The sequence below is a fragment of the Trachinotus anak genome, unplaced genomic scaffold (genome assembly GCF_046630095.1).
Source record: "Trachinotus anak isolate AG129_WGS33_773 ecotype Australia unplaced genomic scaffold, CSIRO_AGI_Tana_v1 ptg000001l, whole genome shotgun sequence".
In the NCBI taxonomy this organism is placed as follows: domain Eukaryota; kingdom Metazoa; phylum Chordata; class Actinopteri; order Carangiformes; family Carangidae; genus Trachinotus; species Trachinotus anak.
The window spans coordinates 8,753,478-8,780,555 of NW_027273852.1; the positions used below are offsets into that span (position 1 = coordinate 8,753,478).

The 27,078-nt window shown below is 39.5% G+C and overlaps 1 protein-coding gene across 2 annotated transcripts in view; it reads left to right on the top strand.

The window, feature by feature from the left end:
- The first annotated feature begins 151 nt into the window (after positions 1-151).
- ubr3 (ubiquitin protein ligase E3 component n-recognin 3) overlaps positions 152-27,078 on the top strand; it is a 41,414-nt gene continuing 14,487 nt past the window's right edge. Inside the window, exons 1-30 of one of the 2 annotated variants that reach the window (XM_071474299.1) lie at positions 174-641; positions 1,866-2,005; positions 2,336-2,488; positions 2,737-2,892; positions 3,310-3,350; positions 3,530-3,596; positions 3,674-3,804; positions 4,045-4,273; positions 5,498-5,677; positions 6,685-6,818; positions 6,962-7,048; positions 7,129-7,194; positions 7,294-7,383; positions 7,484-7,612; positions 7,824-7,876; positions 7,985-8,118; positions 9,346-9,431; positions 9,521-9,662; positions 11,095-11,191; positions 12,246-12,387; positions 12,822-12,926; positions 13,018-13,188; positions 14,372-14,404; positions 15,342-15,787; positions 17,272-17,360; positions 19,595-19,744; positions 20,792-20,925; positions 21,632-21,742; positions 22,153-22,353; positions 23,561-23,697. In XM_071474299.1, coding sequence (XP_071330400.1) covers positions 208-641; positions 1,866-2,005; positions 2,336-2,488; positions 2,737-2,892; positions 3,310-3,350; positions 3,530-3,596; positions 3,674-3,804; positions 4,045-4,273; positions 5,498-5,677; positions 6,685-6,818; positions 6,962-7,048; positions 7,129-7,194; positions 7,294-7,383; positions 7,484-7,612; positions 7,824-7,876; positions 7,985-8,118; positions 9,346-9,431; positions 9,521-9,662; positions 11,095-11,191; positions 12,246-12,387; positions 12,822-12,926; positions 13,018-13,188; positions 14,372-14,404; positions 15,342-15,787; positions 17,272-17,360; positions 19,595-19,744; positions 20,792-20,925; positions 21,632-21,742; positions 22,153-22,353; positions 23,561-23,697 — 4,268 coding nt within the window. In that variant the 5' untranslated portion in view covers positions 174-207. Of the gene's footprint in view, positions 642-1,865; positions 2,006-2,335; positions 2,489-2,736; positions 2,893-3,309; positions 3,351-3,529; positions 3,597-3,673; positions 3,805-4,044; positions 4,274-5,497; positions 5,678-6,684; positions 6,819-6,961; positions 7,049-7,128; positions 7,195-7,293; positions 7,384-7,483; positions 7,613-7,823; positions 7,877-7,984; positions 8,119-9,345; positions 9,432-9,520; positions 9,663-11,094; positions 11,192-12,245; positions 12,388-12,821; positions 12,927-13,017; positions 13,189-14,371; positions 14,405-15,341; positions 15,788-17,271; positions 17,361-19,594; positions 19,745-20,791; positions 20,926-21,631; positions 21,743-22,152; positions 22,354-23,560; positions 23,698-27,078 lie in introns of both variants that reach the window. The other variant, XM_071474306.1, reaches the window with a different exon arrangement.

Here is a 27,078-nt window from a genome sequence, read left to right on the forward strand (position 1 = left end):
CCACAGACTCTGCTGCATCAAATACCCCTACGAGGCTCAGGTGGAATAAATACTTATATTGGATTTATTTATTTATTCTTTGTACAGCATAAATCGTTATCGGAAATCCGCCAGCTAGCAACGACGTAACGGCCAGTATCGCGAGAAAGTCCGAGAACATGGAAACAAGACAACAAAAATAAATTTGTGGACAACAAGCCAGAGTGCATGATGGCGGCGTCGCTGCTGCGCCGGGACAAGAAAACCACTGCCGCCCACTTGAAGGCAGACTTAAACCGGACTGACAATAGCACCGGGCTCCGCCAACTTCAGGAGCTGCTCGACGCTGTGCTAAATCCCGAAAAACCAGCAGCGGACACAGAGGCTCTTGACTGGTGTAAATGTCTAATTGCAGGAGGCGAAGGTTTCGAGGAGTTCTGCAAAACGGTCCGGTCCTATGACAACGCGACTCTGTGCGGCTTGGTTTGGACCGCTAATTTCGTGGCATATCGATGCCGGACCTGTGGCATCTCCCCTTGCATGTCACTGTGTGCTGAGTGTTTCAATAACGGAGACCACACGGGCCATGATTTTAACATGTTCAGGAGCCAGGCTGGCGGGGCCTGTGACTGTGGAGACAGTAATGTCATGCGAGAGAGTGGGTAAGTCCAAGCTAGCTGCGAGCTAAGCTGCTATGCTATTAGCCACTATCGTTTTGACAGTTCTCGCTGGGGAAATGATCTAACTTAGCAAATCAAATTTACTCATCTGCGTAGTCGGTGACAGCTTCCAGAGAAATCTGTTTGAGAAATGCTTGTGTTCATTACTGCCAGTCTGAAACGGTTTTGAATATTACGATGCTCCTGTCATCTGTTAATAAGAAACCCTTGCTCTGCTTAGAGTTAGCCAGCCTTGCTAACCATAACAGAAATTACAGTGCCATAACTGGAGGTTACACAGGACTGGTTAGATTAGGAGTTTGTTCATCGCAATATGACATGAAGATAATCCTCATTGTTATATAGTTTCTAATGTTAACAACAGTAGTTACAGCTTCAATGCTCTATGAAAGAACTGGACTTAAACTTCAGTCACAGATTTTATATTTTGTTTTTGAATACCAAAATAGTGACATATCAGATTGTGTCAGTATCAGAGAATGTCAGTAGCCCACATGGTACTTTTATTTGGACTGACTTTGCAGCTGACTGATTTGTCTGTGTCGAAAACAGTCTTGAGCAATATGAGCAAGAGTTGTAGTAGGTTGTGTGTTGTAAGAAATCAGGCTGTATGTGTGTGCAACGATTCAAAATAAATCTCATATTCTCACCCTGGAATATTCACCAAATCCAAACCATTTTAATCTCATTTAATCTGTTAATCAGTGTAGTCTGATCTCAGCCCAATCCAATATTTAAATTTTAATCTTTTATATAGTCACAAGTGTTACATCTATAATAATTAGCCAGACATTAAAAATAGAGTTACACTTAAATCCAGCTTCCTGGTTAGTGAGGGTAATCACAGAACCTCTACCCTAGAAAACCAAAAAAATTGCACCTACTTTCTAGTTTCTCCTGTTAGAGTGATTTAAACTGCTACTTCCTCGTCTGTGTTCAAAACATCTCTACTTGCTTGTGTCTCTGTCCTCATTTGTTTGTTGTTGCAGTGATTGCACCTTGTCGGCCCTGTGCTGTTTGTTGTCATTGTTATTATTAATATTGGTTTAGATTTTATGCCTGCGAAAGGTGCAATAGAAGCAAACTTTACTTACTTACTCACTGAAGAATTCTAATAAAAATAAATGAAAAGGAAAGAGAGAGAAATGGCTACATCGATGTCTGTGAGAGGTCTGCTGTGTCAACATTTGATTATTTTTCTTACAGATTTTGTCGACGACATCGGTTGAGAACAGGGGAAAATGTCCCCTCAATACCTCGAGACCTTCTCTTGATGTCTGAGATGGTTCTTCCTCGCTTTATCCTCTGTATCATACAGTATCTGAGGGATGGATACATTGAACCAGGTGAAAACATTCACAATGACAGTCTTCTCTTTAGAAAGATATGGGATAATATGTTCACTCATCAATTTAAACAAAAAATGAAAGTATGAAACATGACTTTAGATGTGTCCTTGTCTTTCAGAAATCTGGTAACCAAAAGTCTGAAACCATTTTTTTCTCGTTCACTTATTTTGGTGTTATACATACGGGGTGGCTCTCCTGTTGCATATCAAATGCAAACAGAGCCTGCTGTGCAGGCCGGATACTGGTCTTATACAACTGTTTACATCCACAATTACGTTCACAAAGTACAGAGTCTCACGGCTTATATCTGTTATCTTGCTTTTCCAGACAGCTCAACAGAGAGAGATCTACAGAAAGTGTTACAGCAGCTGGAGCCTCAAATCTCTTTCCTGGAGGAGCTCACGAAGATGGGAGGAGCAATGAGGACTGTACTGACAAAGATCTTAACCAATCAGCAAACATTCAAGGAGTTGAGCATGGGTAAATATCTACACTAGTGTTAAGAAAAGCATAGGTTGATAATTATCAAGAATTACAATATCACAACATTTTAGGCAGACTCTGTTTGACCTTTTAAATCACATATAAAAAATATCTAACTTGATATAAAAAAACAAACACAATTTTATATCACTGTTAAAATATAAAGAAATGGGAAGAGCCATGTTTTTCAACATTATAGTAGTTGTTGCTGTAGCAGTGTACAATGTTTTGCTTCACTTTTGCAGGCCAAGAGGAGAATTTGTACGCTAAAAAGAACTACGACAAGTATTTGTCAGCGTTAAAGAATTCAGGTCTGGTGTCTGTGGAGGAGAAAGCCCAAGGTGCTACTGCTGATGTCTCTGTTGGTGCTGAAGGAGGTGCAGGAGCAATGGTCCTCTTGGGTAAGATAACCAGAACACAGCAGTGTTGAAATCCTTAATTATCTGCATGCATTTCACACAGGGGTCAAAGCTTTGCAGGCGATAGAAATCATAAGTTCTTGTCAGGTTTTTCCTTTTGCATCAAGCGCAAGGGGACTGAAACATAATTCTCTTATGTTTAATGTTAAATACATCAACAAGTAATCATAATTTGTCCCATAAACTTGCAATAACTACTTTCTCTGCTCCTTTTTACACAATGTACTTGAATGCTACATCATGGCTATTTCAGATGATATTCATACATGATATCATTTTGTTAAGCTCAACAAATAGAATTTGCAAACTGCAAACTCAGGCATGTGTTTGTGTTTGTCCAGTGGCCTGAGATGCTGCCAATTGCTACTTGTAGATAAATACTCTTGTTTGTTTTTTTAGGAACCACTGCACCAGGGAGCCCAGATGAGTCCAGTAAAGAGGTTTGTGCCAGCACCAAACACAAAAAACCTTTCTAACCATTTTCAAATTAAGTTGCATTTCAACTCCAAAAGATTATTTTGTCTATTAAATGTGAAAGAAATATTGATACTAACCCTACCCATAACCCTAACTGATTTACTGTTACTGTAAAACTTTTTGTTTTCTTTTTGACTCCCAGGAAGACCAAGATGCAGGGCAATCTGTTGGTCAGAGGAAAAGGGTTAAGCTGAGTAGCAGTACCAAAGGTAAATGTAAAGAAAATATAATGCATCAATACATATTACATGAACTACTGTTTATTATGTTTCTTTTCTGCCCTCAGACCCAAGTATTATTGAATCTCTAAAGCATAAATGCTTTCTGGAGGAGTTGCTGTTTTGGACAATAAAATATGAGTTTCCTCAGAAGATGGTCACCTTCTTACTAAACATGTTGCCAGATCAAGATTACAAGGTATGTCTTGTTTACGTTTGTTACATATTTGTGTATAAATACAATCTATAGCATCACTCTATAGTATCCCCTTTAAATGTCCTGTGTCTTTTGTTGTAATGGCACTGACATAGTTAACTGAAATGAAGCTTGTATGTATTATCTTTTTGAAATTGAATTGAATGCTTCTTCTTAAGAGAGACAACATTTTAACTGTAAGCTTTAATTGTGTTGTGGATTTTTCCTCTTACTCTCTGGCAGATCACCTTTACGAAAACATTTGTTCAGCATTATGCATTCATCATGAAAACACTGATGAAGAGCCACGAGTCGGATACCATGTCCAACCGCATTGTACATATTAGTGTGCAGCTGTTCAGCAATGAGGAGTTGGCTCGACATGTGACAGAGGAGTGTCAGCTTCTGGACATCATGGTCACAGTCCTGCTCTACATGATGGAGAGTTGCCTTATAAAAAGTGAACTTCAAGGTGAGTTCTCCAAATGCATCAGATTCTGCACATCTCATCACACTTCAAATAGTTTTTGTAAAGAATAAGGCAGCTAGTTGTAGTGATCCTTAAGTTTGCATCAACACACCACACTATCTCGTTGGCAGTATGTGTGGTGAAACTGTTGCTTTACCACACTGAAATTTGAGTTTAAAGATGGAGAGCTTTGTCATATCTCTAAATGTTAAATTGCATGCACCTACTCAAAAGATCCCATGTTATGGTTTGGGCCAGGGGGCATGGATGACATCATACCAGGTGGTGATAATTTTTTTGGTTCATCATTAGCTCTATATTCATAGAGATGAAATGTTTTATTTTTAGTAGTACAAAAACTTGCACACAGAGTCTGTGAAAGGTTGAAAGAAGAAAAAAAGGAATTTCCTTCAAAGGAACGAAATGCAGCTGTTAATTTTGCTTTGTATCAATCATTCATCCTTCTCAGTGCACAAAAAACATGCACAGATGTTTCATCTCCTTATTATTACAGGCTCTGAGTGACATAAGCTTGAGTTTTCCCTTTGAGTGCAGTCCTTTTTTTGCTGCGGCACCGGCGACAGCCAGGCCTGGATGCACTGTTTTCTGGTTGCCCGTCCATCTGTCCATCTGTCCATCCATCCCATTCTTGTGACATGATATCTCACTTGAGGGAATTTTTCAAATTTGGTACAAACATTCACTTGGACTCAAGGATGAACTGAGTAGAGTTTGGTGGTCAAAGGTCAAAGTTCACTGTAACCTCACGGCAACAAGTTTTTTGGCCATAACTCAAAAAATTCATAAGCTAATTATGACATAATTAAACGCCTAATAGAATAAAATATGATAACATTTAAAACCAAATGGTCAAAAGTCAACTTCCCTGTGACAACATAATGTTCTGCAAAAACACTTCTGACCATTGTTCAATGCTATAACTCGGGAAGAGGAGATTGTGACCATATTTCCTGCAACTTGTCTGGTTAGCAGAGGAATACAATCGTGAGGTGGTAATTCTAGTTTTAAATTCTGCAGATGACATTGTTAGTCTGTATTGGTCACTGGAGATGTTGAGTTGTGTAATTTTGCAAGTTTACAGTCTCATGTGTTTCTTCACATATTGGCCTCACATATTTTAAATAAGTAAATGCAATATGAGCCAAAATGCCATTCACTTCATGTGCATGTGTTTTTATTGTTATTATTTTTTTAAATTCTTTTCAGATGAAGAGAACAGTCGACATGTTGTGGTGAACTGTAGTGAGGCACTGTTAAAGAACAACACCTACTGGCCATTAGTTAGTGATTTTATTAACATCCTCTCACACCAAAGTGTAGCGAAAAAATTCCTGGAGGACCATTCGTTGTTGATGCTATGGATGAGCTTCGTGTCATTTTTCCAGGGTAAGTAATAATTTAATAGGTAAATGATAAATTGACAGCAACTATACTGTTTTTTTTTTTTTTGGTTTTTGTTTTGTTTTATTCAACCTGAGCAGAACAAAGTACTTCACAATACACCTCAATCACACACACAGACACATTCCCACATTGATGGTAACAGAGTTTGGGGTTCATTGTACTTGCTGGAATTCAGATAACACATGTATGAATTGAGACAGATGAAAATGGAAGAGGTGATGCTCCTGGATCCCACAGCATCCCTGGTTATGGCTAATTCAGATAGAAAGCCCTATTGTTATTTATTTGTCTCTTGTTAGCACTGGCCCGCTTGTACCCCATGTGTTCAATAATGGCAATCCAGTTCTTTTACCATTATCCAACCACTTGACTGTCAGATGTGATGCAAACACCACAAGATCAAACACAACAGTTGATTTAAGTCATAGCTCATACTTATGCAGATTTTCAGTTAGACCTTCTATACCAACAATATGCTTAGTCAAGACAAAGGTGTATTTCATTGGTCCTCTTCTAAAAATAATACCTGATAGTGACTTGTGGGGTGTATGACACTTTGTCACTGAATTAGAATTGTGGCCAGTGCTGCTCATTTGCCATGTGTACTCTACCACCTTCCTAAAAATAACACCCTCCCTTGTATAGTGGGCTTGAGTATCCTCTTGCAGAAGTTATTTGCACAGTGTCACCATTACATTGTATGCATGTCTGCTGCACGAAATTCCCTTGTTTCATAGAAAAAACCTGGCTTTTATCAGGCATATTTGGTAGAGATGTTGTTAATTCACAATTATCTACTCATGCATGCAGACATTTTAACATAAAATATTTAAGGGGTAAAAAAAAGTCTCCACGGAATTAAAAAAAAAACAAAACAGAAGGGCCAGTCTTAATTTTGTTTTGATTGATAGCTTACAGTATGATAATATTAAGAAGCCATGTAACATGTGTTGATAGTCTAACTTTTTAAACAATTTCTGCTGTAACAGGTATGAACTTGAATAAGCGGGAGTTGAATGAACATGTGGAGTTTGAGTCTCAGACATACTACGCTGCGTTTGCAGCAGAACTTGAGGCCTGTGCACAACCAATGTGGGGCCTCTTAACACACTGCAAAGTCAAAGTAAGTCCCATCCTTACACACAACTCCCATGTGCATTTCTGATCATCTTGATTAATGGAACAGGCATCTCAAGCTTCCTGTGCTGCATATATTTTCCATATAACCCGAATGAATTTTTAAAATGTTAAATTATCTGTTAACAGGAGACACAGGAATATACTAAAACTGTGGTACGCTACTGTTTGGAGACCCTTCAGATCTGGTTTGATGCCATTGGCTTCATTGACGAGGTAAATTCAAAGAACAAAGTGCTGAACATACAAGTAAGCATTCCCCCCTGTTTCTCATGACTTGTATATTTCTCTCATAGCCTGCTCCAAATCAAGTGACATTTCACCTGCCACTACACCGCTACTATGCCATGTTCCTTAGTAAGGTATGACAAAGGCTCTCATCTCTTAAGGCATGACTCTGCAGTGTAGCCATGTGTGTTTTTATGTGTTTTAAATTTAATTGTTCGGTTAAAAATTCTCAGGCTATAAAGTGCCAAGGCTTGGACCTGGACAGCCTCCTACCTGACCAAGAGATGCTGATGAAGATCATGGTACATCCACTCCAAATCCAGGTATAACACTAAAGGGTCAATAAACAGATTTACAATTTGCATTTACCCGTATATGCTCATAGCCAGGTGTTAATGAAAACTTTTCTTTGTGTGGCTGCAGGCATGCCTGTCAGAGATCCACAGCAACATGTGGGTCAGGAATGGTCTGCAGATCAAGGGACAGGCTATGACCTACGTGCAGTCACACTTCTGCAACTCCATGATTGACCCAGACATCTATCTGCTCCAGGTTAGGTTTATGTTTATTTATTTAAGAAGGGACAATGCACATGAATTAACATGAGCACTTGGGTCCATCATGTTAATTTTGCAAGTTTTAGCCACACAGGCTAATTTTCTTCTGTAGTCCCTGGATGCCTGGATCACACACAGTGCTCACTTTTATATCAGTTTTTATGTCATCATTTAAATCCTTTATCTATCTTTTTTTTTTTTAACAGGTTTGCGCATCAAGATTAGATCCTGACTACTTTATCTCAAGTGTTTTTGAGAGGTAAGATGTCTCATACATGTAATGTTCTTATTACTGCTTACTCCACTTTAATTCACACACAGTTTAGAGGCAGTGCACACATTTTATACACTGTTTTCTGCCACACAGGTTTAAAGTGGTTGACTTGTTGACCATGGCGTCTCAGCATCAGAATGCTGTGTTAGACTCTGAGCAGGAGAGACCAATGCTTGAAGGAGCACTGACCTTCTTGGTCATACTGACAAGTCTGCGCGTACATTTGGGTAAGTGGTATAATAAGGGATGCATACAGTACTGAGTACCACAATAACAAATACCTTACATTATGATAAAATAGCCCTACAGTGAATTCAGTTCCATAAAGCTTATAATGTATTTGCTCAGTATGATAGTGTGCCACTATTGTTTTATCCTTGTCTGGGCAACTCAGACAGGTAGAGACTGGGTGACCACTGCCTGCCTTGTTGCTGCATCATTGGGAGACTGCAAAATTATATTGTATTATAAGGAGAAGATGGGGCACAAGGTAGACAGTGCTCAGCAGACTCAACAGTACTTTTTAATTAAAGTTGCAATTTTGAAAGAATACAACTTTCGAATTGCAAGAGCTGCAATGTTATTTAGACTTTAACACAATTTCTTGTGTATCAGTGCTGTCAGTTGCAAATTTGGACAGGTGCATTTAATTGAAGTCAATTCTTAGAGTTGACCAAACTACCAAAGGAAATGTTTTCTGCTGTGCTGATGTTTGTAAATGGTGCAATCAGCCAAATATGAGTCAACAAAGAAATCTGTCTCGTATAATAATGTTTGAAAACAGAGAGAACTCTGTCTTTTTGCTGTTCACTGAAGGGAGCCTGTCTCTCAACACACTTGCTTATCAAATTGCCTCACAGTCCATCCCTAACAGGCAAACTGGTTATTTAAATTACTTTCAGCTGGTAGATAGTGATGGTGATTTGAATATTCCAGTCAGTTTGAAGGCAATCCCATCTTAAATTAAGTGAGAGGGAGGGTACACTCTGGACTGGTCACCTGTCAATCACTGGCCTGACAGACAACCATTCATGCTCACATTAACACCTATGGACAAATGAGAGCCACCAGTTAACCTGCAGGTCTTTCGACTGTGGAAGGACACCGGAGCATCCGGAGGAAATCCATGTAGGCATGGAGAGAACATGCAAACATCCACACACAAAGGCCTCTGCTGGCCAGCATCTTCTTGCTGTGAGGTGACAGCTCTAACTACCAAGCTGCACCTTTGGCATTTCATGCCACTGTTAGTTAAAGTGACACTGACCTATCCTTCGTTTACAATCTTTCTGCCAAAGACAGGAAGGAAGGAACAGGCAGACTCCTGCTTAAACTAACTAAAACCTTTAACATGATATTTGCTTAAACACAACCTGCAATCTGAGCTCTGCTATTGGTATCTAATGTGGGGTGGTAAGGTTTGTCTTTACATTCATTCTCATTCTCTCTAACAGGGATGACAGATGATGAGATCCTTCGGGCTGAGATGGTCTCACAGTTGTGTATGAATGACCGTACACACAGCGCACTATTAGACCTTGTATCCTTCAGTACTTAACAAATACATCAAATGGCAACTCTGTTTAGTCTTTCAGGGCTATCTTTTTTTCCTTAAGAGTGTTTTCTTAGATTCCTGAGAATCCCAATCCAAAAAGTGGCATTGTACCAGGGAGTTGTAGTTTTGAGGAGATGCTCTCTGCTGTGGCCGACTTCAAAGCACCGGTGTTTGAGCCTGGAGGCTCTATGCAGCAGGGCATGTACACACCTAAAGGTAGGATGATTTAATAACAGACTATTTTAACAAGTAACAGTCACCCTTTTTGAAATGTGTCATGGGGAATGTCACAGGAGTGACTTGTGAGGTTAATGGTGAATTTACATAAAATTTAATGTGCTGAGACAAATGCAAGTAAAAGTACATAAAGGGATTTGGTTTGTATCAAGAAACCAAAAACAATCTGATGGCTTTAGCATGTTGATATTAGTTATTAGTGCCTGAAGTGTGATAGGACCAAAATCTGCTAACACTGGAGAACAACCCGCTTCAGATATCAGACAGAGCAGGTATTTGACATTTCAAATTACAGAATATTTGTCCTGGAAAGCCTGTAATTCCAATGTGCTAATATGATAACACCTTAGTAGTTGCCTGTCCAGATTATTTTGATATCAAGATTGGCACAGTGTTGCATAGGCTCAAAGCAAAAAAAAAAACAACTCAATTCTTAGGCTCAATCATGTTTTTAAAACAAACACAAAAGGCTCTGTTTGTGGGTGGGAAGCCAATAAGGTTTCTTGTCCTCTATGCTGCTTCCTATGTGTCATCCAGCAGGGTTTATACCTGGAGGACAACATTTAGAGGCAGATATGCCTGCCTGCTGCCCTCCACTGGACAACTCTAGTGTTAACAGTAATAAGGACTGCAGTGTGGAGGGAATTGGGCATTTCAAATTAGGCAAAAATGGGGAAAACCTCCAGATTTAAGAAATATTGGTACAGTGTGCTATGTATAATCACAGGCATTTCAAATTACAGAATATTTGTCCTGGAAAGCCTGTAAATCCAATGTGCTAATACTTTCCCAACATCAATAGTGCTTTAATTGCTATCTCATGGTGTAGAACCCCCCACAGATAAGTCCAACAAAATTAAATCCAACAAATGTTCTTTATTTGTGCCTAGGGACAATCAAATATTTTGTTCAAAATTGCTGCTCATTAATTGCTCTCCAGTAATGCCTTTATATATTCTGGCATATACAACAATGTTTTTCAATAGTTAAGAATCTTTACTCTAAGTCCTTGGTGCATTACTCACATTAGGCTGATATTAGCGACATAGTATGGCACATAATAGAAACAAATGTATGCTCAGTGCCTTCTTGAATAACAACATATCTTACACAACCCACTGTCAGAGAATAAATGTTACCTCTTTAAAATGAATATCTATATTGTATCATATGTATTGTGTTTCAGACCACATGGTTATATTATAATTTGTGGGTAGAAAAGAATGAAAATGAGTATGAGGCCTGAATAGGCTCAAAGTCTTCAGCATTAGGTCTGTGTCATTAGCTCAGCTGACCACTTGGGGTCAGGCTTACACCACTTATATAGGGAAGGTGAAAATAGGATGAAAGTGAGTCAATGTCACTTTGTACCAGAGGTTATAAAAGCATTTCTCTCCCTTTTCTCAATTAGCGGAGGTGTGGGAAAAGGAGTTTGACCCCATCATGGTCGTTCTCAGAACAGTCTATCGGCGTGACGTCCAGTCAGCAATGGACAGATACTCAGCATTGTAAGTTAACACTGTTGCCTTAATTTCCCCTACATAAATTGCCTGTTTGTTTAATTTAGAATAGTGGTTTTTATTTTAAAATTTCATTGCATAATGTCTGCATTTTGCTTGACATTATGCTTCTGTTCTTTTGTTGGAGTATTCATGATCAGTCATCCCTCACAAAGCCAACCTGAGTCATGCCCTGTTCAGTGTCAGGGTCCCCTTTCTCACCTGGCCCTGAGGGGACATGATAAGGAAGGTCAGGTCTGCTGGCTGCTAGAGTTGGTCCCAATTAGGTAGCTGTCGAGAAAAATCAATTTGTTTCAGGCTAAATTGTAATAGAATTGAGGAAATCTTTCTTGTTTGATTGTGGTACAGACGTCTCCCAAGACAAACGTGTCAGTGGAGGTGGTGAAGGAGATACTTTGGGGTTAATTTTCTTTAAGGTCACTGAAACGTGTGGGGGATGCTAATTATAGCAAAGGGTCCCTCACTGAGTGCTGCAGTGTTTGAAATGGTACTTGGGAAGATAACCTTTTTGTAATGGGATTTTAGGCCAGTTTTGATGTAACTGTAATTGAAAGTGCGGATTTATCAGTCATGTAGGTAACTGCACTTCTTTCACACGCAGAATACCCTTTTATTTATTGCCAATATTTTGTTTTCCAAACCAGATGAAACAGATTCATATTTCTCCTTGAAACACATTGAAGCTGCCATCGCCACCTTCAGAGTCTGACACCAGCCTCATGTTGCTCATTCACACTGTTTGCATATGATGGATTGCCTGTCAAACTGGCGTTTTATATAACAATGATCCCATCATCACTAATAGAGTGAGCGACCGTGCTGCCCATTGGCTATTCTGTTGCACAGACTGAAATCTTTTCTACAGTAAATTACTTTCAGTTTTAGGAGTAACTTTGTCAAACTCTTATTTCGCTGATTGTTTAATTTATGTGGATTTTTTTTAACCTTCTGTTCTGTGAGCTAGCATGCATTCTTATGGATGTGGTAATTGCTGATTGTTCTCTGGTATTTTTTTTTTCTTGTTGATGATGACTTCACCCAGTTTGAAACAGTCTGGTATTCACACCGGCAACCCATGGCCGCCTTACAAGGAGAGAACTCCTCTGCACCCGTGTTACAAAGGCCTAATCAAGCTGTTGCACTGCAAGACACTGCACATTGTGATATTCACTCTCCTTTACAAGGTGAGCCTTTCAACAACTATTCAAGTGATAATGCTGTGCTGCCCTGGCATCTCAGTTTACACCTTTAGCTTAATCGTTTCTGTCTGCCATTTTTAATAGGTGCACAATATTACTTGGCAATTAATTGGTACTGACATTGATGTTCCAAGATATTAGTACAACACAGGACTGACAATGCAGAGAGTGCACCACACAATGAACAGACCTCATTGTGTAGATTTGCATTATATAGAAACAAAAATACACAGGCAATGACAGGTGATCAGTCGTTCAACTGCAACAACATTGGCGCAGTTTGCATCAGTAGTGAGGGCTGCCTTATTCTTCTGTATTATTACAGGTCAAACAGTTTTTATCAAATGAGAAACGGTGACAAACTTGCAGAGGGTTTTACATGTTCTTTATTTTAAACTAATCGTTTGATATGTTTTTAGATATGGATGGATCATCAGAACATGTCTGAGCATGTGCTGTGCATGGTGCTGTACCTGATTGAGCTGGGCTTGGACAACCAAGTTCAAGACAACAAGGAGGATGAGGTGAGATATGGGGGCTATGAGTTGCAGCCAGTCTTCTCACTGTGTAGACTGCAAACCAGCATCCTACAAAATGTGCATCTTATGCTTCCAGGAGCCTTGCATTGAGGAGCACTGCCATGACAGCTGGTTCCCTGGCACCAACCTCCTCTCCAATCTGCACCATGTCATTAACTTCGTGAGGGTTCGGGTTCCTGAGACAGCCCCTGAAGTGAAAAGAGAGACCCCTCCCAGCACCAGCACTGAAGCGTCCTCTTATGGCCAGGTAAAAGGAAGCTCTGCTAAAGGCTGAGCTGAATTACAGTACCGTTAATTACAGTGCAATGTGGCTGGGTGGGGAAGAAAGCCCAGATATTTTTCTCAGGAGACCCAATTCATCAGGTGTCCAAAAACACACTCCAGGGGGTTCCCAATGTTGCAGTGCACCTGCTGGATGGTATTTGAAGGCACTGGTGTTGCTGACAATTTTGTTTTGTGTCTTTTTGTCCTCCAGCAGCTAATGAACCAGCACAGTGACAGCTGGGTGTGGTTTCCACAATTAGGCACATAACATGGCACATGTCGCTTATGTCTAATCAATGGCTCCGTGTGGCAAATAAACAAAATAACACATGTACCAACAGCATTGTAAACAATATAGATTCATAGACACATTTCACACAGCTTGTAGTGGATGATTCTGAATAGAAAATGCAGTCTGTAGCAGTAAAACCTGTGGAAAGATTGAATTAAAGTTTGCATTGCGCTCAACTGCTGCTGTTTGATTATCACTGATGCCTACCACCTGCACTCCAAGCACCAGTTTCCTTAAACAAGCGGCATGCTGGCACAGCCAAATGGAGTGCAGCCACAGACATCACCTTGTGATCAGCTCCCTACTAAGAAATAGTCTGGCACAACCGCTTTGTAATGTAAACAATTTTTTCACCTCTGTTTTTGTGCAGATTAAAGAAATGGGATCTAAAGTATTAATTTGCGAGCTTCAGATGTGCTCGTAGACTAGCTGTTTCTCTCTGTTTCCAGACTGTGCTAAGCTAAGCTAACTGGCTTCTGGCTTCATATTTTTGGTAAAGGTATTAGAGTGGTACCATTAGCAAGAAATTAAGCAAGCATATTTCCAGAAATGTCTTTAAATAATTAACCAATCTAGCAAGTACCAGTTAAAATAGTTTTTCTCTAGTCTTTGCAGTGCAGCGACTTCACATGAATACATAGATCAAAAAATCACATAACAGACTATAAGTGTTGTTGACAAAGTTTCGGGCCACAAAAACCTTGAAAGATTTGTATTGGATTTGTATGAGATTGGTTTTTCACATTTTCTTTGAGCTCAGCCCTGCCATGCATAGGCTTTATTTATCATCCTACATTGTTTATTTGGTAACTTCATGTTCCTCTTTCATATCCTCATTATCATTATTGCTCATTTTGCTGTACTCGTTCCACAGAACTCCAGGCGTCTTTCAGGGAATTGGAGAGAGGTAGTTGTCTGCACCCATTTCTATAAAAAAAAAAAAAAGCCTGATGGCTCTGATGCCACCAGCAGTTGCATTTGTCTATTTTATCTTTGTTATGAGAGAATTTCTGTGCACGTGTTTGTTTTGTGATTTTCAAAGGAGGTCTGCCTTGGTGTGTTATGGCGTGTGTATAATGTCATGCTTCAGCAGTTCCCCTCCCTCTTGACTGCTGAAACTAATTACGTGTGTAATGCAGGTTTGAGTAAACGCTTTTTAACTGCACGTCAGTATGATTGATGTTGCCTTGACTGGGCTGTATGATGTATGTTTATTTAACAGTGCAGCTGTGGTCCTTTCTGTCAGGTCAGGTCAAGGCAATCTTTTAGATGGCTTGTGTGCTTTTACGACAGAATTTTCCCAGGAATCTGGTTGTTCTGAGCACTATCAGCAAAGGTATTCATGAGACGTCAGCTGAAATTTTATAATGAACATTTAATTTGACTTTTATATGTATTGTCCCTGTCTGACTATGGTAATGAAGCACCTCCCTAATCCATCAAAGTCTATCAGACTATTAGTGATGTAATTTTAGGAGATGATGTTTGTGCTTAAAGACAGGTCTGCCAAAGCGCCCAGATAAAGGTGGAACCGGAGAGGATGTTGGTCACAAAGTTTTTCTTTTCTCTTTGTTTGCATATTGTGCTGATACAGTGTGGGCTTGATACTTAATATGTATCAAGTGACGTAAAATAAGTTTATATGTGTGTCACAGCATTTATGCGCCATGTGTGTTTACAGCAGGTTCTTGTACCTTTTAGAACATGGCATTAACACTGTCAGACTTGGATTACCCATGTAAAAACAAATGTGTGTTTTCATGGTGTTTTAACATGTTTTATATGAAAGTGTTCACAAAATATTTAATTTTAAAAATAAACATATATGTTTAATGCTTTCCTAGAACCTGCGTGAAGCTCAGGTGTTCAGCCTTGTGGCGGAGCGCAGGAGGAAGTTCCAGGAGATAATCAACCGCAGCAACACTGAAGCCGCCCAGGTTGTCAGGCCCAAGAGCTCCTCAACACGCTGGGTCCCACCAGGCTCACACCCCCAGCTGGTGACGGAGATTCTGGAGATCCGAGAAAGCATGCTGTCCCTCCTCATCAAGCTCCACCAGAAGTTGTCCTCCAAGCAGAACTCTCTGTCAGCGTCCTGGCTAGAGGATATGGACACGAGCCGTCATGCTCATGGAGATGGCATTACAGCCATTGAGCGCATCCTCACCAAGGCAGCCACGCGCAGCTGCCAAATCAAGCGTAGCATCCAGGACATTTGTGGAAAGGTGTGTCCTCCAGTGCCACCAAAGAAGAACAGTCCCACTGACAAGAAAGCCATGGATAAAGAAGAAAGGTAGTGTAATCTACAATTGATTTGTACAGCTCCATTTTCCATACTGATATTATTATCTTTGCAGTGGCTGTGCATTGATTTTGTGGTCTTACAGCTATTTGAACACAAAGATGCATCACCATGTGTATTATTATGATCTATAATCAAGACATAATCTATAATTTTGTCTATAAAACGACAAGAATAATATTACTGTATAACAGTTTAATTGGAACAACAGCTCAAAGCCAGTCATGTGTGCAAGGATGCATGACATGTATCCAGTAAGCACTTGCTGCTGCAAAGAAAAGGCTTTAGTCAAAATGAATGCAAATCAAAGGAAGTTATAATTAATCACTGAATTGATTGTCTCAGCCTGTCACCTTGTATCATTTAAACTGCTGTACAAATCACTGTGGGGAATTGGATATGCAGAGTGGCAAGATACAAATATTCTTTATGTTACAGTTAACACATGGCCAAAGCAGCAGCTGATTAAGCCTCTTTGTTAGCTAAAATTTCAAGGTTTTTATCAATTTCTGAAGATATCAAATGTCTGCATACAATTTTCTTTGGTAAGAGAATAACCTATGCACACATATGTGTTGCCATTAACTCTGCCCATTTGCAAGTGAAGTCAAACTCAGTGGGTTTTGGCTTTTCACCTCAAGTTCACCCACTAGTCTGTGTCTCCCATTCCCCTCCTCAAATGATGATGGAATGGGCTATAACCATTTGATAATGGCCTGCTTTTTGGGTTGGCTTCACCCCACAGACAAAGGTAAAGGTAGAATGTAGTCCCATTCACACGAACTAGGTTTCCATGGCAACAGTCAGGCAGCAGTGTGGTCAGTGGCGGTGAGAGGCTGCTGCCTATTCCTCAGGCTGGTTGTCGGCGCCCCTGAAGCCATCAGTGAAAATTATTGAGCTGTGACGCTCCTGTCTGCATTTATTTATGTCCTCTTATTAGGGACTTAATTTGCAGTCAGCTCTCGCACTGTAAGTCTGCAGAGTGGGGCTCAACCCACCATATTAGTTTAATAATCACCTTTTCCAACTTTCACAACACAGCTTTGTTGAAATCAGACACCTGGTACATATGTAACAGTGTCCCCTGCTACACTGAAGGCTCTGTTGCTGCACATGGTGTGGGTGATCAGGGGACACATGCCCTGCACAACAGACGTGCTCAATCCCAGGACACTGTACTGCATTTGTGAAGTGGAAACACTGTAATTAATTCTTTAATGGAGCAAGTGGTTGTATGAAATATATCAGTTTTCACTTACTGAGTGCATCTTCTCTCATGGAAATTATTTAATTGTTTCGATACTGGTTAAAATTATTACTGGTTAAAAGTCTTTAAAAGTCAGTAGACTGTAATATTATAGTAGATAGTACAGATGTAGTTTTCATTTAGTTTTGAATTCAAGTTAAAAAAAACTGGGTTGTTCACATAGCTGCATATTCATTAAATAGTATTTCACTCATTTTTTTTCTTTCAGACGTCAAAGGGCTAGAGAGAGACAGCAGAAGCTGCTTGCTGAATTTGCCTCCAGACAGAAGAGTTTCATGGAAACAGCTATGGATGTTGGTAAGAAAAGGCCAGCTCACCTTGTTTGCCAACTTGTTGCTTTAGTTTTACAACTTTCAGTTACTAACACAGACTAATATCTGCTTGCAAAGTGTTTGCCTCCTGTCATGGCAGAGTGCTGGTGAATGTGTTTTTTTCCCTCTTAGTTAACTCATGCATGAGGTGAGGTTTGTGGTAGAGGTGCTTAACAAGTGCACCTAAACTTCTCATTTATTTCTAATCTAGTGCGCTTCAAGATATGCATTGTTTTGTATGGTCTCAAACTGAGAGTGCTCATTTTTCAAGTCCGACAATTTAGTCAGATTAATTTCTCTAAAATAAACAAATTTCTTTGGGCAGTCTTTTATTTACCATAGAGCTTCTTCTTTGTACAAACAAGCAGCACTGACTCAAAATGTGGAATGGAAATCCACAATTTACTCTGAGCACTGTTCTGGATATTTGTTGCTTCAGCAAGACCTGATTTGGGACTGCTCTACTGTGTGCGCTACAACAACCAGTCTGATAGAATGTGCTTATCAAACTTGGTTTGTTCTGACAGTGGCATACAAGGCCTTTATAAAAGCACAAAAACACACATAAACACTTTTTGTTTGAAGGACATCTTGCTACTGTAGCCCTTGCAGAAAAGCGCTGTTGGCTGAAATAAACCTATCATTGCTATTCTTTTTACACTGGGGCAAGGTGACAGTGGGCCAAGTCAGTGCTTGTGGTTTCTGCGGGCCTGTTAGGAGAAGCTGAGAGGAGAGTGTTCCTGTGGGAGTGTGGGTGGCTGCTGGCAGAGGCACATAGGATCAAAGCACTAATAGTGGGCTGGACTCTCAGGGCCTACCCTGACACACCATGGTTAGTGGATGAATAATGGCTGCTGTGATCAGATGGACCATTCTGGCAGGACTCTAGTCTGACCTCCATCTGCACACTTCTTCCTGTGCAGTAACTTTAGTTGCTTTACTTCAAGCTTACTGCTGGCATTGCATCACCTGCACTGAAGTAAAATTTAAATGGGATTGAAAGATCAATCAATCAAGTGAATGCACTGTAGGTATCTTTTAATTTGATATATTTAATATTTTCTTCAGGAAGTGAAAGATAATTTAAGGTATTCCTCCTCGTGTTTGCTTTTCCCCTTCTGATAACTTTGGATTTCAAGAAGTATTACATTTATGGCAGCTGAATTTGCTGTTTGGTCTTGAAGATGGCCTTCAAACCAAATTTTGTCACAGAATAAAACAAAGTTCACTTAAAGACCTTGGAATTATATTCACAATGGCAGGAACCTTTGTTCTTATGTTTATCTTTGCATATTTTGTGTCTGAGCTGGACCCTGGTGTGCATGCATGAGTACTTAAAAGAGGAATCACAAATATATGCTGTAGGAAGCATAAAGCGGCAGCAGTACACCAACAGTTTGTGTCCTTGCTGTCTTACCCTTTGTGTGTGTGTTTGTGTGAGCATGCGCACACATTGGTGGCTCTGTGTTCTGGGACGGCCTGGGGCTAAAGCTGTCGTGTTGACATCTAATGCAAACAGCTTTCATTTCCCCAGGAACACAGTGACCTCTCCTGAGAACATATTCTTCCAAAAAGCAATAAATCAATTTCCAACACAGCTTGACATTTCTCGACAATGCTTACTGCTCAAATTGAACACAGTTCTTAACATTTAAAACTAATTTCATATCAGTAATTAAATTCTAGTGTTGTGCCAATCATGTCGATACAGGTAGCAGAGATTGAATTTACTTATGTTCTTAGTATTGATATTTGGATGTTATATACTTCACTGTTCAAGTCCCACTTTGGCTGTCTGCCCCCATTCCTCTTTCCATAACTGTTTGAATAAACCAAAAATCATAGTCAGAAGTATTTTAACTGTGAGTGTAAGTTGAGTAGTGTTGTGTAACTGAGCCCTGAATTATACCCCTGAATTTCAAGTATATAATTCACAATACGAATTTCCAAAGTTACTCAACAAGAAAAAAACTAGACTAATAGTGAAATAATACAACCACAAAATATACCCTGGCACACAAATGAAAACTTTTCTGATTTTCTCTAAATTTCTTTCAGCAATTATTGTGTTTAGCTGTTGCAGTGTATCCCATTGTTACAGTTTTATGTTTATGTGCTTAATAATTTTATATTATTACTATTGTGCCATATTTTCTCTGAAAGTATTTCCAAGGAAGCTTTTCCGAACTTAGATTTATGATTTTCCTTTTTTTGTGACAGAATCCCCTGACACTGAGGCAGCCATGGATCTAGGAGCATCTGAAGTGATGGAGTCTGAGGTTCTTTATGACTGTGTGATCTGTGGCCAGAGTGGACCTTCCACTGAGGACCGTCCCACTGGCCTAGTAGTTCTCCTCCAGGCATCCTCAGGTACTGCACTTCCCAGCATCCTCCTCTAACAATTTCACTGTCTTGATTTTGTTGTACAATTATAAATAAATGGCAGTTCATAAACATACCTTCATAGACACTCACATTTTATTTCTTCATTAGCAGTCAGGATAAAAACAGTTATTCATGTCACCTTTGATCCACCATATTGGGAATCAGGTTTTTAATAGGCAGTTTTACTGATGTTTTAATTAGGTCATTTATCATTCATGTTGATCCCTGCTCACTTTTACATAGAGCCTACTGTTGTAAGAGCTAATTTCTTCTCCATTTTTGTAGACAGGGAGGATCACTCAGTGTCATCCATAAATGGCAGTTTTGATTAATTAGTCACATAGTATAAAGGTTCAGAAATCTCTGACCTCAATGTCAGAAAACATCTTGTAAAATCTACCACCAATGACCAACAGCAGGTCCATTAATTACTTCGTCCATTCTGACGACCAGGAACCGTTGTCTTTTAAAGCTCTACATTGTTCTATTGTGATGAAAAGCATAGTTTTGCTGCTGGAAGGTAGCAGCAAAACATACTGTATAGGACTGAAATGATTAGTTAGTTAATTGATTAGTCAAGCAAATGAAAATCAATTGGCAGTCATACTGAATATCAGTTGATTGTTTTTTAGTTGTTTATCAAGCAAAAATGCCAAACTTTGTCTTGATTCAGCTGCACAGTTACTGCTTCAGGAAAATTTGTTGCCGCTGTTTAAAATCATTGTAAATTGAATATCTTTGGGTTTTGGCTGGTGAGTAGGGCAAAAAATGAAATTTGAAAATATCATTTTAGGATTTGATAAATTACGATGGGCATAATTAGCTATTTTACTAGATTGTTTTGAAATCTAAATGATTAACCAAAAAAAGAAAAAAACAATGATTGATTAATGAATATTGTAATTAATTGTTGCAGCCTGATACTGGGAGAACTGTGACCCGATCACAATCCTAGACTTTTTTTATGTAAATACTTAATAAGTCAGACAGGTTCATAATTATTAATTACTGACTTCTGTGATTATCTTTCAGTGCTCGGGCATCGCTGCAAAAACAAAGAGGCTAAGAAGCTACCGACAAGTGACGAAGAGCACATCTACCCTGCAGACACGTGTGGAGTGGCTCATGATGTCAGGCTCACACTCATGCAACGGTTCTTCAAAGATGTGGGTGTACTGCAGAAAATATTACCACTTTTACACCAGAGAGAGAAAAGGCTGAACGCGCTTTTACACACACAAATTCATATCCCTCATCGTGCTCTGACAGCTTCAGCAGCTCAAGTTATAGGGCTCTGTCTATGAATTTCTTGACACTGGGTTTACATCCATGTCAGAACTGACTGAACTGAACTCCTGAAGAAACCGTAGGTTGCTGGAGGGTCTTTGTAAATAAACACAGTGCTTTATGGTAGGCGTAATTGTAGGCCAGCAATTGGTTGTCACGTACAACCACTTTTAAGACACAACGTCATGTGACAAACAACAGAATGAAAATGCATACACCAGTGGGCAACATTCACTCAAAAATAAAACTATAAAGCCTATTTGAACCAACAATGATTACACTAGTTGACTTGGATATTAGCAGACATAGTGCTGTCTATTTACTCTTGTAGTCTAGTTGTTGCTGAAAAGAAGCTGCCTTTTAAATACCTCATAAGACATAGCAGAAATTACATAAATTGGTTTATTTTCACTTTGTTATATGGTGTTGAGTAGTAGTAGTATTAGTAGTTTGTTAATCCAGACATTTAAAAAATCTATGAATTCATCAGCACCACAAAATAAATAAAAGGTGCAGGAGGTTGAATACTTGAAGACCTATTTGCATACTCTAATTGATGTGATTTTTCTCTTTTGAATTCTGCAGAGTTCTTGTCTGCAGTCTGTGTCAATAGGTTGGGATGGGGGCGTCTACGTCCAGACCTGTGGACACACTTTGCATATAGATTGCCACAAGTCATACATGGAGTCTCTGAGGGTAAGAGAAAGCTTGAACCTTGTGAAGTGATGAGTTAGTCGACAGAAAATTCAATCCCAATCAATGACAATTTTGTCAACAGTTGATTAATCATTTAAGTTATTAGTTGAATTAATATACCAAACAATTTTCGAATTTAGCTACTTGTGGGAGTTGTGTCATTATTATTGTTGCATTTGATTACTACTTTTTTTTTAGCGTGACTTAAACTAAAGGCTGAATTGATAAAAATCACTGGAGGCCTGGAGCCACCATTTTTGGATTATATTCCTAGTGTAGATGCAGGATGGACTAAAGATTTTGTGTCACATTTTCAAAGTCTGTGCAATCCTAAGTGTTATTCTTCTTCTTTCACATTTTGACTTTAGATTGCATAGGTCAAATTTAACTTTCATGTGTCTTTTTTTCAGAATGACCAGGTCCTCCAGGGTTTCTCTGTTGACAAGGGTGAATTTACGTGCCCACTCTGTCGACAGTTTGCCAATAGTGTCCTTCCCTGTCGCCCCGGGCGGTCCACAGAGGCTGGTGCCTGGCACACACCCACAAACAAAAAGATGTGTGTGCTTGTAAAGGAGGTAGAAGATCTTCAGGAGAAACTTGGCCTTTTCCCTGTAAGTTTTACAATAAAGCCAGGAGTTTATCACTAAAAGCCCCCTGTATGTTTTACACAGCTGTGCTTTAAAAACAGTCAACTCATTAGTGGCGGGTGGTAACATAGACAGTGATTATAATTAGTACAAACAATCAGCTTATGCCAAATCATAGGGGGGTGTTGACTACTGATGCAGATGGAAACGGGGTGGTTAATTCCCTCAGGAATTCAGAAACAAACTCCTGTTTCATCAAGCACCTGCCATCCTTTAGCGTCAGCGTTTACCAGATCCAGTGGTACAATTCTGTTTCTGATCGTATGAGATATATGGATAAATGTCATTTAAAATTTATATTATAAGCTATAGTTCTTATGGTTGCCGCTATGCCTTATGCTTTCTTTATTCTACTTGCAAAAGACAGAATGGGCAACCTTTTCATACAATTGCACAGAACTTTTATTAAAAAGGTTAATCGCTATAAGCTCCTCTATATTGCTCAGGGCATGTATTGGAATAATCCTTTCTTTGATGAACCATTACATTACATATTGATTCCTATATATCCCCTTTAGGTGTTTGAAAGTCAGAAGTTTGAACTCCAACGGCTTATAGCAACTTTGTCCTACTGGAGTAAAATGAAGTGGAGAAAAAGACTGTGCACAAAGAAACAGCAAATTTAAGCTGTCAATTTACAAAGGGATACACATGAAAATCAGTTTCCTTTCAGAAAACTGTAGTAAAAGTTACAAATAGACATTTTCTATGATTGCATGTTACTGTATTACACTGTCTGCAGTCTTTTTGTGTGACAAATAGCTGGGAAATTTTAATTCTTGATACGATGAAATCATCATATCAGTTATTTCAAACTCCTGTCTAAACTGCCTTTGTTGGAGGAACATGAGAAAAGAACATTTTAATAAAGGTAAAATGTGATCAGTCCTATTGTCTCAGCTTGCTGTTAATGATAACAGAAAGATGAGTAGTGTAATTAGTGAGTATGTTTACATGCAGACTGGATTATTGAGTTTATTGTAAATGCTGTCATCTTAAATCTTTGTCAGGGAGTTTGTGGATATAACTGTAATTTTCTTTCATTTTGCATGTTGTGCAGGTTTCTGGAGTTGTTGGTTTGATCGAAAAGCTGTGATTTCTTACCTCAGGCTGGCTTCCCAAAGTTCATTCCAGAAGAATTTTGACTTGAATTTGTTCTTATTTTTTAAAGACGGAGTCCAACTTAAGTAAAGAGATGGAGTTGGTTATCAAAGACATCAAGAACACCACTCAGAAGAAATACATGGACTATGGCAAGAACCCTGGCTCCCCTGACAACGATTTCCTCTTCATGTACTCAGTTGCAAGGTAAGGGCAGAGCCACGCTGTGATTAGTGAAACACAAGTACTTAGTCTTGTAAGGACACTTCAGAGATGATGAAGTTTGGCCATCAAGTCTATGTACGTCTTTCGGACCAGGATTGTTCCTCGTCACTAATTCTCTTTGTAATTTTTATGGACAAAATATCCAGCACATCTAAGAAGTAGTGTTCTGATGTAATTCTTCTTCTGCCTCAGATAATCTCTAACTTTTGGCCAGGGTGATTAGGCTTTGAGTTGGGAGTGAGGTGCTGCCTTTTGAGAAGGAGTTAGTTTCTCAACAGATTGGTGCAGACTGTTATGGTGAAAAGGGAACAAAGCCTAAAGCAGCACACTAGCCCTCACCTAGGACCATGTTGTCAGCTGTAGGTAGTAAGTTTCACATCATGAGTTTGAGACACTATGATGATTTGTGTATGGGCTTTGGCTCAAAGAGTTTACTTACATGGTGTCTTATCTCAGTGTTAAGATAAAGTACCCACAGTAAAATTGCAGCTTCTGTGCGTTAAATGGAGATGGATGATGTTGGTCGAGCATCTGCTCAGATGCCTTCTGAACACCTATGTGGAGATGTCCAAGGCACATCCAACTGGGAGGTGACTGTGGGGACAAGCCCAGAGCATCCAGGAGAAATGTTATATCCCATTTGGCCTGGGACTCTCAAAATCCCACAGAAGGAGCTGGAGAATGTAGCTGGGGAAAAATGTTTTGTGCGGCCTTATTTAACCTGCTGCCAGCATGACCTGAATAAGTGGCTGGAAATGGACAGATGGGTTGATAAAAACAAATGGTCACATGCAAGTATATACTTTGAATTTGGTGTCCTTCTTCTTCTAATATTAATTCTTAAATGTGGCAAAAAGTTGCATTAAACAAGAATGTTCATGCACCTTTTTTAATGATCTGACGGACTTATTTGCTTTGTCCTGTTCCTTTTTCTAGGACCTTGCAAAGCTGTTGTACATGTGTATGCGTCCACATCGGTTGTTAGTGTTATGAGCAATGACTCGGTCGTATTGGGTTATCTCTTAGCGATTCTGTGTGGCTACTGACCTCTAAGTCTACAGCACTCAAACTTGGAGGTCCTCTCTCTGCACCACCACACATATTTTTACACACACGCACACACTGACTGTTGAGACCAGTGGAATAAATGTCGACTTGCTCTTCCACTTGACTCGGCCAGCTTCTCATCTTGAATAACTGAAAAAAGACAGTAGTGTGCTCTCTTCAGTGTAAGAGTCTTACTTTATAAGTTTTTCACTCCTGAAAGGATCCTTGAACTGGAACTGAAATTCAATACTCCAGTTGCTGTATAGTACTTGTACCAAGTATATGGATTACTTTGCCTTTTTTTCTAAGTTGTTCAGAGAGCTGTGAAGGTGTTTGATTGTTTTCTTCATATTTCTCATTAAGCTGTTGTATTGGTCCTGGAATTGGTAGCAAGAACAGTCCTTTTTTAAAGCAGCATCAGCAGTTTTGTCACTCTAGCCCACAATAAAGTTGTGTCAAGTTTTGCTTTATTTTCACTTATTGGGTCTGACTGAGTATGTTTTTATTACCCCCTCTGTGACGGAATTTCAGGTGGTCCTTCATAAGATGGCTTAGTCTCAGTTGCAGTACTTCTTCTTGGAGTGAACTAGTCATCTAAGAGATATATGATGCAACTGAGATGTCCCAGTTTAATTTTAGCCAGGAATCGTAATTGCATGTCACACCCACCCATCCTCTGGTGAATCAGCCAGAAACATAATCATGGGTGAAAAAATGACATGGTCCCTTTCTCAGGTATTTGTACTCCTCAACAGTTTGGTCACAGGTACAAGAAATGGCTGGCCCCCAGTTCACCTTGGGGTCTCTAACTCCAAACCACTCCCAGTCCAAAAACTCTGCCCTTCCTAAAGTGGAACCATTCAGACCTTTTGCCCACCCAATGCTGTGATTCCCTCAGCCCTCCACCCTGAACAGAAAGATCCCCTGAGTACGTCTGGGTGCCTGTTGGCTCTCTGAAGTTCAATGAACAACGCAAATTGCCTGAGGAGTGGAAAATTCCTCTGTCACAGGGGCGCTCTTATCAGCAAAAGCCAGATGGAGCTTCACCGTGGCTGCATTATCTATGTGAAATTGCTTTTTCTCCCAGGAAACCCAAGGATTTGCCCCCACCTTCCCAGCCCATAGAAAGAAATGGCCAGTGGCAGGATGAAAACGGGCTAAGATCAGTCTTATTTTAGTAATTCCTATCTGTTTTCACCATCTATGTACTTTGTTAAAGGTTTTAGTTTATTTTTTCACTGTTGATATTGGGGAATTAAAATTGAGGAGTGAAATGTGTTTGGATATGCATGGGAAATGCGCATTGGGGATTATGCATGAACTGTGGTAGGAACAGCTTTTATGCTAATGGTCCAGCTTGTGCAGAATCAGTCTTGGAAAACTGTCATTTATTTGATACGGAACTGCTGCTGCAAAACAGGCATATTGAATGGCAAATGGCTTGACTAGGCAGCATCTTTCATCTTCCTAATCAAACTGGTAAAAAAGGCAGGCTACACACCCAAAAGCTGAATATGATGATACTCAGCCATACCAGATACCAGCACCCACACTCCCTCTCTCACACAGACATACTCTCTGCTTTAATGGCTGGTTCTAAAGGAACATTGCACCCAAAATTTATGGTTTTTGTATCAGTGACTCATCTTCATGTAACCTGCAATACATTGCAAAGAACCTTAGTGCTGGCTTTCCTTCAGAGACAATAAGTCAATATCAGAAATCACAAATCCGCTTCAAGGGGCTTTACAATCTGTATAGCGTACTACTCTCTCTAGCCTTAGATTCTCAGAAAGTACAAAGGTAACACTTGTGGTAGAATGAAGGTGATCCATTATAGACCTGCTTTATAACAGTAGTAAAATTTTAAATAAAAGAATAAACATTTGCCCTATAATTCACACCTCGTGAATTCAGTAGATACACAGCTGAAATATTGCTAAATAAACATTTTCCAAAAACCATGCCTCCCACTTGCTCTTTGGACAGCAGTCGCACACACTGGCTGATTCACAATCACTGTACATTAATGTGGAGGTTCAATGTGAGCTCTACTGTGTGTCGGCTGATACCTAATATGATTCTTAGCCAATGACCTGACTGAGTGGGACTGCACTATTGAATAAGCCAGAGTTGGGTCTTTTATTTAGTACACTGATGAGAACACACATACATCATGGTCTCATAGTGGTACATGAGAGGGTTGGGCATCTATGGTTTGATCTTGAGTTTTAATCTACAACATATCAACTTAACTGATAATAAAATGTGCTTTATAAATACTATTGTGATGTTTTGCCTCTTTCAAAGCAAGAT